This window comes from Drosophila sulfurigaster, chromosome 3, assembly GCF_023558435.1.
Source record: "Drosophila sulfurigaster albostrigata strain 15112-1811.04 chromosome 3, ASM2355843v2, whole genome shotgun sequence".
Taxonomy (NCBI): domain Eukaryota; kingdom Metazoa; phylum Arthropoda; class Insecta; order Diptera; family Drosophilidae; genus Drosophila; species Drosophila sulfurigaster.
This window is the reverse complement of record NC_084883.1, coordinates 40,608,547-40,628,955: the sequence shown is the minus strand read 5'-3', so window position 1 is coordinate 40,628,955 and position 20,409 is coordinate 40,608,547. Positions and strand designations below refer to the sequence as shown.

The 20,409-nt window shown below is 37.1% G+C and overlaps 1 protein-coding gene across 8 annotated transcripts in view; it reads left to right on the top strand.

The window, feature by feature from the left end:
• Positions 1-20,409, top strand: part of LOC133841326 (RNA-binding protein Musashi homolog Rbp6) — a 227,264-nt gene that overhangs the window by 199,290 nt on the left and 7,565 nt on the right. For 2 of the 8 annotated variants that reach the window (XM_062273722.1, XM_062273727.1), the window contains 6 exons: positions 6,387-6,469; positions 6,549-6,633; positions 10,051-10,086; positions 10,189-10,272; positions 18,201-18,267; positions 19,264-19,516. In XM_062273722.1, coding sequence (XP_062129706.1) covers positions 6,387-6,469; positions 6,549-6,633; positions 10,051-10,086; positions 10,189-10,272; positions 18,201-18,267; positions 19,264-19,516 — 608 coding nt within the window. Of the gene's footprint in view, positions 1-6,386; positions 6,470-6,548; positions 9,937-10,050; positions 10,087-10,188; positions 10,273-10,700; positions 10,873-12,250; positions 13,373-18,200; positions 18,268-19,263; positions 19,517-19,893; positions 20,137-20,409 lie in introns of those variants that run through there. The other 6 variants (XR_009894287.1, XR_009894288.1, XM_062273723.1 and 3 more) reach the window with 6 other exon arrangements.

Sequence of the window (20,409 nt, the reverse complement as noted above, 5' to 3'; positions counted from 1 at the left end):
CCAGCATGTAGATTTATTCGAGAATAAAAAAAAAAATAAAATAAAATCACACGCTTATACACACAAAAAGGAAAACGGCAAAAAAAAACACTTTCATAACGCGCGTGCTTTGGGGCAATGATTATATTAATTTTTATTTATTTTTTTTTCTTTTATTTTTAGTCTAAATGCCAAGAAAAATTCCCAGTTATACGCATTTAAATTAAATAAGCCAGAAAAGAGGATAAACGTTAAAATAGCAGCCCTAGAGCTAGGATAGGCAGCTCCTATAAAACAGGTTAACAATGTGCTTAACCTTGAAATCAGATGGAAAGCTTAATTTACACACGCTGATTGAATTTGAATAGCTTTGTATTAATGTTAAGGGTTTCATTAATGTGCTGAAATACGATACAATATTTTATTTATTAATTATATATTGAACACTTTATGAAAAAATTTAACGGCAGAATATGTTTAAAGAGAAAAAATTGGAGTTGGGGCCAATTTTGCGTTTTCTACTGAAACAGAATAACTAAGTAAAAAAAAGTAATACAAGTACATATACCAGATAGTTAGCCGAAGCAGCTCTTAAAATATACCAAATTTATATACCACAAAAATACTAAATATATACCGAAAGTCATATTTGGTATATCGTAATTTTTAGCCTACAATATATTCCAATATATGGTATAAATTCCAAAGATATCTTTAAAAAGTAAAAGATTCTTTAATCTAAAAATGCACATATCGCAATATAATTATTAAATACTCAAAATAAAAAAAATCTTTTGCTTATTGTGTTATTCTCAACTTGCATTTAAAAGAACCACAAAGAATGCTAATGAATATCACAATTGACAGAAATGTTAATTAAAATGATTACAAATTTCTTGTAGCCGCATATAAAATGAATGCAATAAATATTTAAAATGGAATTCGTTGCGATTGAATGTTTGTTGCCCACTTTTTGCGCACTGTGTCAATTACGATAATGCAACGCTGTGAGCTTTGATTGAACACAACACATCAAAATGCCGCAAAATGTATCTCGGAAATTGTAAATGTAACAAGGAAATCAATAAAATGCTGAAAATAACGCAAAATAAATGCAATCGCAAGGACATAAAAGGTATTTCATTCAGAGAGTCGAATTCGTTGCTTAGAATTTAATTCATTGATAAATTGTCGAATTTTGCTGTTTTGCTACTGAATTATGAATAATGAATTGATTGCAGAATCGATGTGATGAGAGAGAGAGAGAGAGAGACTTTGATTGTAAGGCTTTAGCCTCGATTTTGTGATTTGCACATTAATATGACATGCAAGGCGTTTACTGTTATTGACATGGCTTCAGTTGCCAGTTGTGTCGGTGGGACACGTCAATTTTGCAAATTACAATTGCTTGGGTCGATCGAGAGTACATATAATGAAATATGCAGACGTTGTTAGTTAGCAGTCATCCAACAACAACAGCAACTGCAACTGAAACTGGAACAACAACAACAACAACAGCAAGTCAAGACCAACTGCCCAACTTCACAGGATAGGCAACTGCCCTTCCCCTCCCCATTTGTCTCTCCCCCTTTGTCGGAGCAACGATTTCGTTGCGAGTCAATAGAAAATGTGTGTCGTTAATCAAAGGGTATTAGTTGTAGCTGGTAGCCTTCATTGCCACGACGATGGCGATGGCGATGGCGACCAGGCGACTTTTTGTACAGTTGGACGATGTACGACCTTTTGCCATGAGTTGGACTAACAGCCGCTCGAAGTAGCTCCTCTCCCCTCCCTTCGTTCGTTCGTTCGTTCTACCTCCTGCCTAAAGTCACTTGCGATATGCCTGTAATTGCATTTTATCGATCCAAGAGAGAAGGTTCCCAGCGTACATGTGGCAATTGCCAGCGTGTGCACACACACACACACACATACAAAAAGGACACCAACTATAATAAAGAAAGGCGAAAAAAAGGCGAGCAAAGACGTCGCTGGTTGCTCAGGCTACACGGCAGCAAGTTTGTTACTCATTCATAAATCATGTGTGCAGCGACAGACGGACAACAAGACAGACAGACAGACAAACAGACGAACGGACGGACAGACACAACACCAACACACACACACACACTTATACACAGGTACAGTTACTGAAATGGCAGCCTGGTTGGTCACTGAAACTTGCAGCGACGTTTTTCCAACTAACGGCTGCAGTTGGCCCAAAAAACAAGCTGAAAAACAGAAAAAGTAAGCGAAGCATTTTATCTATATGGGGAAGGGAAAACTGGAAGGATTTACTGCAAAAGGAAAACTATATGAATATGCCATAAAACAATATAGGCTGGCATACTAACATCTGCAACAACAAAAACAACAACGACGAAAGCAATAACAATAACAAGCAGAACAACAATGGCGACAACAACAGCAGCAATAGAAGCAGCAACAGCAGTTGCAAGTGGTACAGTGTTGCCTGCATAAATGCAACACTCTAAGCTCAAACGAAATGAAAATGTAAATTGGCATTGGGAATTGTGCAGGCAGCTTTTCAAAATTGCAAGAAATGAAAATGCAATAGACACTTTTCAAATATGCAAATCACGCTATTGTGAAAAGGGGATTTTATTTGAGCTTGGCGCGAAAGAAAATATTTAAAAGATGGATGGCATTAGTTATCAAAATGTTTCCAAAAAAACAAAATAGTTGTTGCTCATAAATTTAAGTGAAAGATTGCAAACATTTCTATAAAGAATTTTGTCAATTTCATTTACATTTTATTGACAAGATAATACAATAAAATGTACAAATAGAACTAATACAATTATTATATGTTGATAGCACTTTCTAAGAAATTTGTTTTAATTTATTGGGATATTATATTTTCATTACTATATGGAATCGCCTTTTAAAGACACCAGTATGACATATCTAAAGTGAACTTTTCCTCTCTGCCCTCTCTTCCACACAATTTTAAATTTATTTGTCCAGTTTCCAACATTGTCAGCGACAATTATTTGTTGTGTTTTAAGTTTCATAATGTTTATAATTGCCATTAGAGTGGGGAAAAGCACGAAACAATCAGCAACACAGCTAATCCTATGCGTAGTTCTTTGACTCTCTCTCTCTCTCTCTCGGTGGATATTGCACAATGTTGTCCTTCATTTCCGTTTTGTCCTTCTCGAAAGTACATTTCGCAAAAGTTATTTAAAATGAAATTAATTGTTAACTTTAGCAGCATGGCCAAAAAACTTTGCTAAATGTTGAATTGTTGCGATTTCCACTGTACGCGACGCTGCAGATAGTTCTACTACGATATATACATATATATGGTATATATAGATGGGATAGACGACAGCAGCGCCCTAAACTATGCTATGAATTTCATTTGGCAAGCCAAGGACATGCACAACGTGCGCCTAAACAGCCGCTGCGAGTCGAGTCTCTCTCGGAGTGGGAGTTGCCAAGGTGTTGCAAGTGTAGGAGGTGGTAAGAAGAGGGGAAAGGAGAGGGAAGAGAGAAGCTCTTGCTGCTTGGCAGTTGGCGTCGCCAGCCGCCACTAATATTAAAATTGAAAATTTTGTAATTTTTCTTTTTTGGCAAGCCGGCGCAGCGCAGTCATAACAGCTGGCGGGCTAGCACCCATTCCTTCCTTCCTTCCTTTCTGACTGCCAGCCTTCCTTCGTTCCAAACACTGCTTGCTGTCTATATTGCGCTGTATATAGAGCCATATCTCTGTGCCCCTTACTTGGCAATAACATGCATGAGTGTGCAATTTCTGCAGTTGGCAGTTGGCAGTTGGCAAAAGCATCGCTCTCTCCCCCCACCCTCACTCCCTTCGTCTCCCTCTTGAGCTGTAGCTAAGGCTCCAGCAGCGTCGTTGTCGTCGTCCTGCGGGAAATTTTCGACAGGTAAAAATGGCAGCAAAGCAGCCGCAGAATTAACTAGCAAAGCGACTCGGGCCTGGGGCATTTTTCATGCTCTGCCTTACCGCATTCGCATTTGTAGCTACAGCTACAGCTCTGACTCTAGCCAGCTAGCTAGCAGATACATTTTTGATTGAGTTACATGTGGGTGCAAGTGGTTTGCAGAGGGAGAGCAAAGCAAAGTGCCGAAAAAGCGAAAAAAAAAGATATATAGAAATTGCTAGCTTCATTTGGTCGCCAGCAGCTCGGCACTCGGCTGATTTATGAGTGGCCAGAGGCAACTCCTGCAGCAACAGTAACAGCAACAGCAACAGCAACCAAAGTGGCAACTACGTGCAGCTTGCAACTTGCAACGTGCGCTAATTTTATATAATTAAAACAAACACAAACAAACAGCGACCAGAGAGCAAAACGAAGCCCGCACGTTGTCTCAAGGAGCTGCAAGTTTTCGATGGACTATAAGAGGGGGAGGGGGGAAGTGGAGGGCAGGCGGAAGTTGCTGCTCGCTCGGCACATGTCGCTAATAAGCCTGCGTGTTTACTGTTACTTGTTTCAACTAATTTGTCAGCTACGCCCAACGCCCGCATGCCAAAGCAAACACAACCAGCGATAGCGAGACAACAAGAGAGCTGTGGGGAAAGAGACAGAGAGAGAGGGCAAGAGCGGATAGAGTTAATGTGTATGTGTGTGTGTGTGTGTTCGCGTCAAAGGGGAGGCGTGGCATCAGGTGTCTGCACTTGGCCTTGCTAATTGCACAGCCCTTTTGGCCAGGCCAAATCTCAGACAATTGCGCTAATTGAAAAACCTCGATAAGACCAAAAAGCGAAGGGCGAACGCGATGTGCGATGCGATGCGGTGTGGGAGGCAGAGGCGGAGGAGGAGGCAAGGCAAACTCGTCGTCGCCCATTCGCCACTTGGCCAAATTGAGAGCGCAACTCGAGTAGTTGCTTCCTTCTGCTCATTTTCCCCAGCTCCTACATATTGCTCTTTCCACATCCCACTTTCAGCTCCTTCTGTCCTTTCTACCCCCTCCCTTTCTACTTCCTCCTCCGCCTCACTAGTTTAATGCTTTCAGTACTCTTCTCTTCATTCCTTTCTTCTGAATTTTTTCCTAGTTTCGGCTTCTTTTTTTCCACCCTTTTTCTTCTCTTTAGTTAATTTTTAGGGTCTTTGTTGTCACAATCCGCAGTTTGCCTGCCTTTAATAGGCAATACTAAACAAGCATTACCAGAATTGGGATCTATCTATATCAAGCATTGGTATTTTTCATTAACATTAAAAGTACTCGAGAAAACGTTGAAAAACTTACAACATTTAGCAAGCAATTTTAATCAAATGTATAGCAACTATTCAGAATGTTATAACGTTTAAATTCTATAAAATTCTAGTAAATAATGTTATGATGCTGAGCTTCAGAAAATTCTAGTAAATAAATTATATAACATCTGCACCAAAAATTGAATTCATGACTTCAAAATTGTGCTGTCAATGCATAACTTTAATAAGCTCATTTTATGAACTTATGCAAGATTACGTCCAATAAATTTAACTAATTTAAGATGATGTTCAACAAATTTAACTGTTCTAATACTGATAGTATCTGTCAGATCTAATATACTACATGGTAGTTATCCTCACTGTGTATCCAGATGAACAGTCGAATATCAACTTTGCTATTAAGAAGCCTCTCAAAACAAATCGTTGAGGGATTGCAAATATTGAAACTAATTTATCATATCCCCATCAACTACGACCGCAATATATCATGATTGTAATAAGTGCTATGAAAACTATATAATGATTATATAATATGATCTCCCTGTTCCTCACGCAATAAACAGTTTTAATATGCAGATCGATTAAAACTACAAAATTTGGGGAAAAGTGTTTGCGCTTCACTTTTCGGAACTTAAGAAGTTATGAGTGCCGCATATAATATATCAAGTTGAAAATTTTACGCAAAAATTAACAAAAATTGTGCAGTGTTGGGCAATGTTATTGGTCAGGCAACTGGCGCCCAACGTGCGGCGTGCTGATCCAGCATTTCTATGCACTCGGCGTGGGGTTGATTCATTTTTTTTTATTCTTTTTGTTGGGAGGGAAAACTTCATGACAAACTTATTATGCACTCGACTGGGTTATTTCCAACGCTACGCTGGCAAAGTTTACTGTGTAAACTGAGGGAGAGCGGGAGAGTTGGGGGGGAGCGGGCAGTGTTTGAATTACTCGAGCCCAGCCGGCACTTGAGTCCCTGCCGCATATTGAGGTCAGTTGTGGAACGGCGAAGAACCAGTGGGGAGGTTGGACTGTCTGGGTTCGTCTCGGTCTCGACACTTGAGTAAATTATTTAGCCGCTCGCACAAAAGCATATTTCGTTCAATTTTTGCAGCTCTTAAACTTGTTTGCCCACTCTTTCCACAAAATTTCGCTGCATTCGGACTGTTTCGACGCTTTTTACATTTATATTCCACTTTCTTTTTTTTACAGGTTTTGGCTTCGTTACATTTCAAAGCGAAGATGTGGTAGACAAAGTTTGTGAAATTCATTTCCATGAGATAAACAACAAAATGGTAAGTCAAGCGAAACCAGACGAAGACGAAGACGAAGACGTTTGCATCCAAAAAAACATTCTTCTTCCTCACTCTACAGGTCGAGTGCAAGAAGGCGCAACCGAAGGAGGTAATGCTGCCGGCAAATCTGGCCAAGACCCGTGCGGCCGGTCGCTCTGCTTACGGTGAGTTGGTAGTCTGGGGCAGCCACGCAAATCAAGCGGCCGCTGCAGCTGCTGCTGCGGCTGCGGCACCTGGCGCCGCTGCCCTCTTGCCCAGTAGTTTAGCCGCTGCTGCCAACGCGTTGCAACAACAACAACAGCAGCAGCAACAGCAATCACAACATCACCATCAACAACAACACCACCACCACCAACAACAACAACAGCAACAACAACAACAACACTCACATCACCATCACCATCATCATCAGCAGCTGCTCGGCGCCGCCGCCGCAGCAGCTTCGCTCCGCTACACTCCTTATCCACTGCCCACACACATTTCGGCTGCTGCCGTTGCTGCAGCAGCAGCTGCGGCCAATCAACAGCAACAGCAGCAACAAGCTGTTGTTGTTGCCGCAGCCCAGCAGCAACAGCAGCAGCAACACCAACAGCATCAACAGCAGCAACAGCAATCGCTGGCTCATGCTGTGGCCGCTGCTGCCGGCGCTCCCTCTCTTCTTCCCCTCGCGAGTCCGGCTGCCGCTGCCGCTGGCCCTGCGTTGCTGCAATATGCCGCAGCTGCCAATGCCACGCAGAACAATGTGGCGCTAGCGAATTCGCTGTATGCCGATGCGGCTGCTGTGATGGGCTATAAGCGCTTGCTGGCCGCTGCCGCCGTCAGCAGTGGTCTTAGAGCCACGCCCACATTGGGCGCCCTCACAGCAGCTGCGGCAGCCGGAGCGCCAGCAGCAGCCGCCGCCGCTGCGGCTGCCCAGCAGGCGCAATTGCGTCAGAATGCGGCACTTGCGGCAGCGCATTATCCGCTCAGCGAGCTGCTCGCAATTCCCGGACCAAGTCTCGAGATGCCCGGAGCGGCGACTGCGGCGGCGGCTGCGGCGACACTTTATCAGTTGCCTGGCATCTGACCGCCAAGGCCGCAGTGAGTTGTCAAGCTGCAACACTGAAACACAAACACGCACACTATCAAACACACACACTCTCACACATTGCTCATTCCGTCTCAAAGTCCAAAGCGCGAAACGTGTTCGCCAAATTTAACTCTTAGGTCATAGGATTACGTGTATGATTCTCCCTAGCCAAAGCATACATAACATACTATATATATGTACTCCATATGTACTTTACTTTACTTGTACTTGTACCATATACATACATACATACATATATAATCTGTGTCTAATCAGCGTCAACGCGGCGTATGCGTTATTTACTTAACTAATTTATTTAGCGAAGCATTCGTTTCTTTTGCCTAGCACTTAAGAGATTTGGTTTAAGAACTAGGCTTAAACATTAAGAGCAGATCCTAGAGAGCTGCTTAGATTTATATTTTTGCTCATTTCGATTGATCGATTAACTAAGCGATGCAATCGAATACTTAGACAAATGAAACTAAGTAGTAAACTAAAGAGAACAAGCAAAACTTAACAACGTTTTCTCATTGTAATAACGAACGTAATGCTCTAAGTCTTAGACAAACTGTGCAACAACATTCTTAGCAAATAAGCCCAAAATTTTGTATGTGTATCGAATATCCGAAAAATACTTACTATCGAAATTGTGAAAGTAAATGCGTTTTAGGTAAATGTCACATTTAACCTTTATTGTGTAATAATTAATATTTCATGCATAACTCATAACAACAACAACAACAATAGATGCTCCAATAACAACAACAAAACATAATAATAATTACAATTATTAATATTACTAATAATAAGTAATAAGTACTTGCATATATATAACATTTAGCAAAATGTAACGAATTAGCATTTAAGTTGAAGGCGGCGCATTTAAGTAGGCAACAAAAAGCTGAAAGCTCACAGAGCTTACAAATGTCTTACACACACAAAGACACGCACGCACACACATACATTATGCATGCGTGTGCGTGAGTGTGCGTGTGTGTGTAAAACAATTTTGAAGTCGCATTTGTAGATGCCGTTGAATGTTTGAATTGGGAGCATTAGAGAATGGCAGCTGTCTGCTCGTTATTTTGTAAGTAAAACCAGACACTGGTTAATTGATAATGTCAATTAGAGACACTGGCTGAAGTCGAAGCCGAAGCCTTTACAAAATTACAACGTGGACAGTTGATGGCCCGAATAACAGGCCAGCCACTTAATTACTTAACTCAAACACACACACACATATACACACAGTGACATTTACATCATACGTTTGCATATAGCCATTAATATTTGACTAAACATGAACTTAGCTATTGATTATATACAACTACTACTTGCTCTCTACCTTACTTATAATTATACTTACTTAACGATAAGCGCATTAAGCGCTCCAAAATTTCTAGCCTGTACTTTGGCCTTTTGTAATCTAAGCAACACAGAGAATTATCAGCCAGCCAATTGATGCCAAAGATGAACGAATCAATCGATGTTGATGACGATGTTGACGATGGCCACACAGCATCAAGCAACAAACTAAAAAAAAACTAAAATAAAATGCAATTGCAAATGGATCAAGCAACAAAATTAACAATTAATTAATTTCCTCAACAAGCAAATTAAATTCAAATTCAATTAGCTTTTAACTCTTTACGTTTTGATGCCCACATATTGAGTTGTAGTGTTTTTTATTAGCCAATTTAGTTATTGCCAATTTGTGAGTGTGTGTAAACACTTTTCAGTTATTTGTTTAACTCTCTCTCTTTATCCATTTTTTATTATTATTAACCCTATGTGTAGTTTGCATCGATAGCAGGAGAAAAGCATTAGCTTCGCTTTTCCCTTTGTCGAAGCAGAACAAACAACAAATTACAAATAAAAAACTCAACACTTAGTACTTACATTTAGCCATAGTCTTTAAATGTTTAGCAATCAATATAACAATGTCTACATGTAACGATTATATAAACATAACATAATGATATATACTATATATTTAATAAGTGTTCGTGTTTAGAATTGTGTCATATCTACAAAAAAAAACTGAATGTAGCTCAACGAAAGGCTGTTTACCAAAAAGAATAGAATACTCAAAAGACACTTTGGCTGATCTTAACTCTAACTCTCTATAACTCTTTCGATTTGTAACACAGCCGTCTTAGCCATATAATCTTAATTATTATATATATAGTTAGCGAAATGAACGATCCAACCAGATCGTTTATTTCTTAGTTACACTTAACACAAAACAATTAGAGCGCTAAGTACACTAAATCAGATAATACGTATAACAACATATATATCGAACTTATATAACTAATTATAGTCTTTCAAACTATATATTCTTAGAGACTTATATGCTCTTTTTTTACTACAAGTACTTTTCTTAGCTACATCTATATATTACATTTTATATATGAAATTTGAAACGCACTTTATGAATGTTAGTAATTGATTTATGTTTTATGCCTTTCTTTTTTGTGCTCTCTCTTTGTTTCTCATGCGCCATTTTTAGATAACATCATGTGGGGTCTGGGGACATTGCCCGAAGGTAAGACTTAGTTGACATTAGTGTTAGCTTTAACTTTTAATTGCAGTAATTTAATTTCATACAATTTTCTTAATGTGTATTTCTCTCTTCTTTTCTTGGCAGGTTTTCCAGCAGCTGCGTATGCTGCTTATGCCGCTGGTCGCGGTTATTCGGGTTATCCCAGCTTTGGACTCCCTTATCCAACTGGTAAGTTCGCCTTGTAACTCCTTTTCTCTGTCTCTCTCTCGCTCGATTTGTGTGTCGCTCTGTCTCTGTCTCTCTCACACACACACACACACACACAGTCACACATAAACATATATAGATATATCGTATGATTCCCCCCTGTGAATAAAAATTATTCGTTTGTTTGTGAGTGAGAGTGAGTGTACTCAAGCTGAATTTTGAGCAAGTTTTGTGACTACTTTTAACTAACTGAACCCTAGCCCGAAATTCCCTCAAACAACACAACCACATTACAATCTGTGTGTAGTTGATATGACGAATCTAGTTGTTGTCTCTATAATCAGTATTTACTACTAACGACTACTTGCTCGCATTAGTTTGCAAACAATTCGGCATACTTTTCTTTTTCTCTTTCTTTTTTTTTTATTTCTTTTCATTTAATTCGACAGCTGGTGTGATGGGCATTATGCCGGAGAATCGCGTACTGATCGGTGATTACATGGTTGGCCCAACGACCAGCACGGCCTAGCAACGCTGCCTGTTCAATCAATCAATCAATCAATCTGAAAGTGACTGTTTATCGAGTATTACATGTTTGACCAAAGATATACAATAAATGCAAAAAAAAAAATATCAACTCTAGCTGACATTTCAATCAATCAATCGAGTAATCAATCAATCTGAATTTGACTATTTAACGAGTTTGATAAAGTGGATATATACAAAATGCAAAAAATAACTTTAACTGATTGATCAATCAATAAATCAATCATATACTATATTTTCTGTTAAATATATGGAACAAATGAAGTAGAAAAATATTAATAGTTTCCTCTAACAGATCAATCATTCAATCAATCAATCAATCAATCAATCTGGAGCAAATTGTTTCCTAAAAACGTATTACATATTTGGCCAGAGACAAAAGTTACTACCATATTAATCAATCAATCAAATCAATCAATCTATCAATCAAACATCAAGTATGTATGTTGTTAAGGATTTACAATAGACGTAAAACAAATCACAGTTCCAGTTGACTGATCAATCAATCAATCTACCAGTCAATCAACATGTATGTTGTCAAGGACTTGCACTAAATATAAATAATAACAAATAACACTTGCAGTTGACTCATCAATCAGTCAATCAATCAATTTCAAACTACTTATTTGACAAGAAGAGATCCAAAGGTTAACAATTAGTAAAATCCAATATAAGAACTTAACTATAATGTTCATCAATCTATCAATCACGCAAGTAAATTTGGCGAGTATTACAAATATATTAACATATATGATAAAGAAAGCATCGCTAACGTTCGTCATATCAATGCACACGACATTTCTCAACTCGACCCCATACTTAGGAATATTTAGACTCATGTTCTTATATTGATTTATGCAGCTTGATCTTGTGTTTATCATTTGCACCTGAACACCACACTTAAGACCACAGAACACCACTCAATAACCCACTCGTCCACCCAACTTACCAAACATTCATCCAAGAGATCAACTATTGTAGTAGGATTTTAACTAAACCTCCAACCACAGCCCGTCCTCGAGCTGTATTATTTTTGTATTTGTATTGTTTTGACATTTTTTGTATATTTTTTTGTTGGCTAGGGTTGGAACGTTTGTCAACGAACTGCGATTGAAATCGAACAACAAATCCAACCAGAACAACAACAACAAGAAAACAGCAACAAGAAAGAAAGAACTCTCAATGTAGCTTAGCACAATGCAAAATCCACAACGGGGTTTTGTAGCACACACACACACACGAAAAATTGGTAAACAATAAAAACGAGTGCAAGTTTCAACGTTTGCGAATATGCAATATTCATATGCGCATTCGTCCCAACCCTAGCTAGAGTCACCAGCCTCTCTCTCTCTCTCTCTTTGTCTCTCTCTCTCTCGCTCTGTCGCTCTTTGTCAACTGTCTCTTTCTCTTTCTCTATACATGCAAATCTTGTGTCTCGTGTGATATTTTGTAGGCTTGACTATTTGTGGCATCGGTAGAAGTTATGGTACCACGTGTAGCACGAATACTGGCCGCAGCAGAGCCGCCACCACTGGTGGCCACCACCATGGCGGTGGCAACAACGCCGGTGGTGGGGGTCAAGCTGCTGCTGCTGCTGCTGCTGTCCACAGTCAGCCCCAAACGGGATACCAACACCATCAGGCGGCGGCGTTGACTTTGCCGTTGGCCACAGCGCTGACAGCGCGCACGGCGGCAATCAAATCGCAATTTCTGGGCAACATAAATTTCTAAGAGAGAGCGCGGCAAAAGAAACCGAAACATGAATAAAAGAGAAAGCGAAAGCGAAAGGCCTGCAGAAATTGTATTTAATATTTTCATTGCTCGGTTTGTCTCTTTTTCTCGAGCAATGCGCAAGCCAAAAGTAAATCAAATTTGTACTAAGCCAAGTAGGTACAAGAACAACAAGAACAACCACAACAACAACAAGAATAACAACAACCACACCATCAGCAACCAACACAACATCAACATTTAATAGTTTAGATTGTTTCGACGGTTGGAATGGTAACAAACAAAAACAAAACAAAAAAACATAAAACAAAACTTATACTCGTTAGTTTGTTGATCTATTTCTCTCTAAAACCAAAAACAAAAAAAACAAAATACGAATAACGAAACTTACATATATTTGTAATTGCAGACCCATGTAATCACATTTAGAGCTGCTGGCGCATACAAGTGTGTCTACAACACACCCACACACACACCTACACTCACACACACACACACACACTCACTCTGTATATGGCCTACTTATATAGCTGACACTTAGAATCTCTCTCCTTTTCTCTCTCTTACCCCAACACAAACATACTTGATATATACACGGATTATAAACAGCATTACAATATAGTTCTAGACGCGTTGAACTTTCCCCCTTTTTGACACGATATTAGCGCAATCCCTAGCTATATACAATATATATACAATCTATATATCTCTATATTATAGAGCTGCACCCGTACTTACTTTAGCGCAGTTTCTTTAGCTTTGTATGCAAGTTGATCAACCATAATCGAAATACTATATATCTACTTACTATATATGTGTAGTGTTTAGGCCAACATAATCGCAATATAACTTAGAAAAAATAACATTTGAAACAAAAAAACGACAACCGTAAAAAGTTGTTTCCTCTTTTTTCGTTGCCCTCATTAATTCTCATTATTGTCATTATGAAAACTAACTAGAAACTACTCTCATTTTGTAGCTGTTTTTTCCTTTTTTCGTTTTGTCAGAGGGACACAGAGAAATCTATTATTTATAAAACTATTTTGTACCGTTCGCATTTCATATGCAAATTTTTATTTGTAGTACATCTGCATAAATTAGTTGGACACGACACAGCGAATAAAAACAGCAAAACATTTAGATAACAGAACAACAACAAATTTCTACCCAGGCCTGTCATACTTCTATATGTAGTATCATTATTATTATCCTTTAATTAATTTCCTGCATAATATAATTTGTTGCCACTCTCTCTCTCGCTCTTTGTCTGTGTGTTTTTTTTCTCCCCTGAGTTTTAGATAATCAGCAGAAATGTGCAGAGATTTTGGTTCGTGCATTAATTAGCTGCGTTTTTGTATTTTTGAATTTCTGTTCAAAATGTAGTCACATACTTAATAATAATTGGGAATCCTTTAATTCTCGAATTAAAAACATATATCCATTTGAATCCGAAATCCGAAAAAAATAACTGAAACTATAGCCTGCAATAAAATTCTTTCATCGGTGCATCTAAAACAACAACAACAAAAAATGAATACAACAAATTTCTACCAAAAATGAGCGAAATTTTTATTGACATTTCTAAGTATATAAATTATACATGAACTATATATATACATATATATTTAATATACATAGTTATACAAGCTAAGTTTAAATATTCATTTTATACAACAGAAAAACCAAAAAAGAACAAAAAATATAAAAAAAAATATATTTAATTTGTACAATAACGAATAATTAAATACGTATACAACAATTAATAACAACAAATTGAAAACCAAAACAAGAAGTAATAATACAATATTAATGTCCATCCATTTTTGAAGCGCGACTTTAAGTTTATGAAAAATACAATTTTTCTATGTCCTTTCCATTTACGCATAATTGTAAGTTCCACATTAGCTACCAAACAACAAACTTATACTATATATTGATATATAACTAAAATATTTATAATATATACACACACACACACACCAACACATACTCGTAATACGCAAAACATGAAAATTGATAAGCTGTTAATTAGTTAATTGAATTGCAGTTATCGCAAATTTTTGGCAATTTAAGTATATGAAATTTATAAACAAAAGGACAAAGGAAATGAAAAGTCGCAGCAACTGCTTCGAGGTGTATCAACGATAAAATATGCTTGCGAGTTATTTATATAGCATACTCACACACACACACATACGCAAACACCTACACACACACACGCATATCTATGTATTTTACACGTATATACTGTGATTTATAAGAAAACGCTTCAAACAACAACAAGAACAACAAAAAACAAAAACAAAACAAACAAAATGCCAATGCAGAATTCAAATTGCTTACGCATAAAAATGAAAAGTTATTAACTAAATAAATGCACAAAAAAATAAACATAAACGGATGCAAAAAGTCTTTTGTCCTTTTACTGGCCGCAAGGCACAAGAGCTCTTGTTATTATTATTAGCGGACCAACGAGGCGTATGCGCAATATTCATTGACTGCAGCAGCGTAAACGAGATAAAAAGAGATGCGACGAATCGAGTGTCAACAAAGGTCAGCTAATGGTCGTCTTATTACTCAAAATGCATAATCCTACAACATATATCTGAAGTATACACTCTCTCTCTATATATAAATATATATCATTATATATCTGTTAAAGCCGTTGACACACTTTATGATTAACCATTTCGAATTGAACGTAAAACGTAAATCGTTAGTTTACACTTTATAGCAAATACACTAGAGCAGCTCAATCGAAATCAATCAAATAATAAATTGTAAACTGCCCCCGAAGGCGGCAGTCGTAGTTCACACACATATTTACACACAACTACATACATAAGTGTATATCTAATCTATATGTGTAGTGTTCTTATAACTTTAGATACGAAACTTTCTATGCGAGTCCATTAAATGCAAAACGTTGCCAATTGATGGTCGTTTAACTGGCATATTAAGTAGCTAAACACTAAACAACAAAAATATTCTCTACACACACACAATACATACAAAAAAAACATTCATTAGTTGTAGCAAAAACAAAACATAAACTATAATTATAAACGCGTTCAAACTTGAACTTTAACTATAAAGACCAATTGATTATAAGCTAAATTATGTAGTTAATTTCCATATAAACTTAGTGCATAGTTCAATCGAATTTAATGTCACACAATAACAAACAGTACCCTATAAATTGTGTAGTGTTGATAAACCACAAAATTGTTAAACTCTTATGTATAATTTTCGACAAATAATTGTAATACTTTTTTTTGTGTTACTAATTTAAGTAGCTGTTGAAAACGTTCCTTAAACTTTAGTGTAATTGTAAACCTGTGTTGTGAAGCGCTCATTGAATCATACTCAAAGGTTGTTTATGTGGCTAGAGTATTCGCCAGAGTTGCATTTCCTAATTTTATGAATATTTAACAATTAATTCAATGCCAGTTAAAGAATTTGTGGTTCTAACGAACAAGGCTGATTTTTCACTACACTGTCTTAAAGTATTTCGTTTTACAATCAATTTAGGATTTAAAAGACCAGGGTTGCCTTTTAATTTCAATAAAAATTCGAAAAAGATCCTTTGCCAATTTGGAATTTGTGTTACTAATGAAAAAGACTGATTTTTCTGTATACTGTCATAAAATTGTATGTCGATTTAGCACTCAATTAAAAAAACAAGGTTTGTTATTTTACAAGCAATTTTAAAGACCACTGTTGTTAAGCAATTTTCTTATGCGTTGATTGTGATTTTTCACTAAACTTTCTTAAAATTGTATATTTTACAATCAATTTAGGATTAAATTAAAAGACCAGGGATGTCACTTTATGTTCCAAAATCAATTTAAGATTAGATTAAAACACCAGTGCTGTTAAGCAGCTTTTTAATGCTTCACATAAAATCATTTGAACACACAATTTAATTGTGCTCCATGGCAAATATTTCATTTTTATTCGGCACACAAAATGGAACTGCGAATAGTCATCGAGGGTTGGCAAGTTTACAATCAATAGATCAATCAGTTGTTGTAACCACTAAAAAGTTAGGTGCAGTTAGGAATTGTTGCAGTTGCCAGTTGCCAGTTGTTGTCTCCCCCTTGCCTTTTGGCTTACTGACAGCGAAACGAAACGAAACGAAACAGCAATGAGGTTGTCACAAATGGGCAACGTTGACAACTCTGACGTGGCGTGTCGTTAAACAACACTGTGGTTTGACAAACAACAAAACCACAAGTCTGACAACTAAACTAACTAAAATTGCAGCTGCACCACCGCAAGCTCAACAACAACAACGTAAAAAGTGAAAAACTGAAAAAGCAAAAAAAAAGCGAAAATAGCAAAAGCAAAAGCAAAAGCATGCCGGAAACCCATTGCAACGAGAACGACAACTAAAAACTAAAAACCGAAAACTTATTTATTTAGAAAAAAGCAGTTACTGCTCTTCCTATGGCCAGCAGCAGCAGCAGAAGAAGAAGAAGAAGCAGAAGCAGCAGCAGCTTTTATAGTTGTTGCTGTTTGCTGTTGCTTCGCTGCTCGCTAATGAAAACAACATGGCGCACAGAGCTTTCCGAAAAGCGTAAACTAAACGTAAGCCAAAGTTGATTGGCGCCACACACACACACACACACACGCACAGTGGTACACACGCACGCACACACACGCATAATGGGACAGACAATAAGCAAACGTCTGGCTAAGCCACGCCTCGTTACGTTACGTCACGTTACGTTACATCAATTTTTGTGTTTCCGCAGGAAATGCAACTGCTACAACCACACACACATTCAGTTCTTGCTGTTGCTGTTGCTTTAGTTTGGAGTCGAAGCCGTTATCCGTAATCCGTTAGCCATAACCCGTCACTTCTTAACCGTCGTCGTCGTCCCTATCTCAATCCCCATTCCAATTCCAATCCCATTCGTATTCGCATTCGCATTTTCCCCGCATTCTGTTGTCATTTCAATATTGGCCCCAGCGTATTTTTACTTGCTGCAGCAGCTGTGACCGAGCACAACGGCAATGATAACACAGAGCGAAAGCGCCAAAAGGAGACTGCTCCTCTCTCTCTCTCTCTATCTCTTCCCTCACATTGTTGTAACTGAGTTTCATTTGGAGTCTGGTTTGGTTTTGTAAACGGGGCAAAAACGGCGACAACGCTCGTTTAATAACCAAGCGTGCAGCATTTTGTGTTTTCATAACCTGCGCTCTAGTTTAGCTCTATTTTTGTCGTAGTTACTCACACTCCAACACACACACATACACCCACATACCATACAATATAGTCTATATACCTTAGTTAGCTTTTTGGGCTTGGGCTTTACTTATAGCATTTTACTATATACTCTTGCATTAGTTAGTCTCGTATTTGTTTTCTCTCTCTTTTCTTTTCTAGTCGTATATTCGAGCTCCATAACTCATAACATTTATATACCTCAAATACTCTCTCACTACATACAACTATATATCTATTTTATACTAATCCTATAATCGACATATATGTATATGTACATCTATATGTTTATATATTCCACTTAGCGATCAGTCTTAATTATTTTGTCTTAGGTATTTTTAATGCCCATTATATAACTTTAACTCAACTTAGTTGCCTAGCGCATTGTCTTTGTCATCATCTACTAAAGTCACAACTCTTGCCACTCTTTTGCCACTTACAGTTGATCTAACCAATGGGCAGCTGACACCCAACAACAATACACCGCTGCTAACACAGGCGCTATCAGGTAAGAAATAAATCTGGTCATGCACTAGAAAAATACATGATGAAAGTATTTTAGATCTTAGCTCAAAATATGCTTCTAATATGAAAGTTTAAAGTTACTTGCAGAAATTATAGTGCAGAACATAAAATATAGAGAGAATATATTACATTTTTAAACCATAGTAAGATCCTCATTCCATAAATGTATTAAAGCTATGAAAGCATAATAACTATTAATACTCAGCTATTATCATGAAGCTTTGAAACTAAGTCAAGTACATAATGCAGACAAGTATAGAAAGTAGGAAAATATAGAATCAACTAGAAATACTTAAATAGTAAACTGCATAAAATGGATAAATAAAATAGAATATTCAAAGAATTCATTAAAGAATAGATTGGATAATTTGTTTTTCTTTTCATTTTTAAAAGTTTTTAAGCTCCTGAAATTTAAAAGACTTATACATTGAGTGCTTACAATGTTCTTTTGGTTTCTCAGCCAAACAAAGATATTTTATATATATTTTTATATCCTTAAAACTTCCAAAACATGATAAAATTAATTTCGATTCTATAAGATTAGCAAAACACTTATTCAGTGAAATTTTCAAGTAATTTCACATAAAGTGTTATATAATTTCTTATCAATAGGAATGACTTCTTAGCAACTATATGATTATATATCATCATATAGATACATCTATCCTATTAATAGGTATGACTTTTCAGCAACAATATAGTATGTAGACAGATATATGATAGCAACTATATTATGATATACGATGATATAGTTGCTGAAAAGTCATACCAATTGATATGATAGGTGTATCTATGTGTTCTGTATAATTTTATATCATTTTGAATGCAATGACATAAAATGTAGAATACAAAAAGGTTTAACTCGTTGCTTTAGTTCAGCTATTGAATTTAATGTTCCTCAAAAGTAACCCTAGTCGTAAGCTTTGTAGTATTATCATCACATAAGTAACACGTTTCCCCTCGCCCATCTCTCGTTCTGGCGGTCTTGCAGTGATGAACAACTACCAGGCGGCTGCGGCAGCTGCACACAGTTTTGGTCCGTCGGCCTCGCCACATGCAGCGGCTGCCACCACGGCCACACGGCAGGGCTTTCCGTCAACCAACTCGCCCGGACCAACCATTGACATGTACAGCTCGGCCGGAGCCGACAATGTGGGCTACGTCCAGGCCACCAGTCCGCAGCCATCGGGCTTTCCCATTGCCGTTAGCCGTGCCCCGTTGAACTACAGCCCGGTAAGTGAGCAACAGAAGTTGAGGGTTTCACTACCCTAAATAAAAAAGAATACTAAAAAAGAAAAGAAAAAAATAATAATAATAGTAGTGCATACTTCGTCTCGGTCTGGGGGTGCTGCGCGTTATCTAGGCCCAGTCGTGGTCCGTTAACCAAAAAGAGAAGAAGAGAAGAGCAGAGAAAGAGAAAGCATTTTAGCTATCATCATCTGAATCTCTCGCCTTTCACACAGCTCAACCGACAAGACAAGTGTAGTAAAAGTAAAATTAAAAAAAAAATAAATAAAATATATCATCATCAAATATATTAGTTACATAGTTATATATTTTGCGACCTTCTATAAATATTGTACTATGTGTTTCTCTTTCATTTCGTACAGATTTATTCGTTGAACTTTGCGATGGCTAATATATAAAAAGACTGATAACCCAAAAAAAAACAAATAACAAAAATAAAGCAAAACAAACAAAAAAGCAAAAAGTATATACAAAAAAAAAAATACAAAAAATATACCATATATATATAAATCGAAATATATATATACATATATAACTAAAACAAAAGAAAAAAAAAGAGAGAAAAAGAAAGTAATAAGAGTATATAACAAACGCAGTTGCACAAGGTAGGCACACCAACAAAACTACAGCGTGTTTTTTTCCAAATAACAATTTCAATTATTTATCAAAAAATATTACCAAAAAAAAAAAACAAATATAGTTCAAAAAATCAAGTAAAAATTATGTATGCACGTCACAAGCACAGTTTTCTAGGCCGTTTCAATTAAAACTATATTAAAACTCTTATGATTTATTTACAAATTCTATACCAACATTTTCTACTACATATGTATTATATAAATATTAAATCTAAGCGCAGCCACAATCATACATCACTC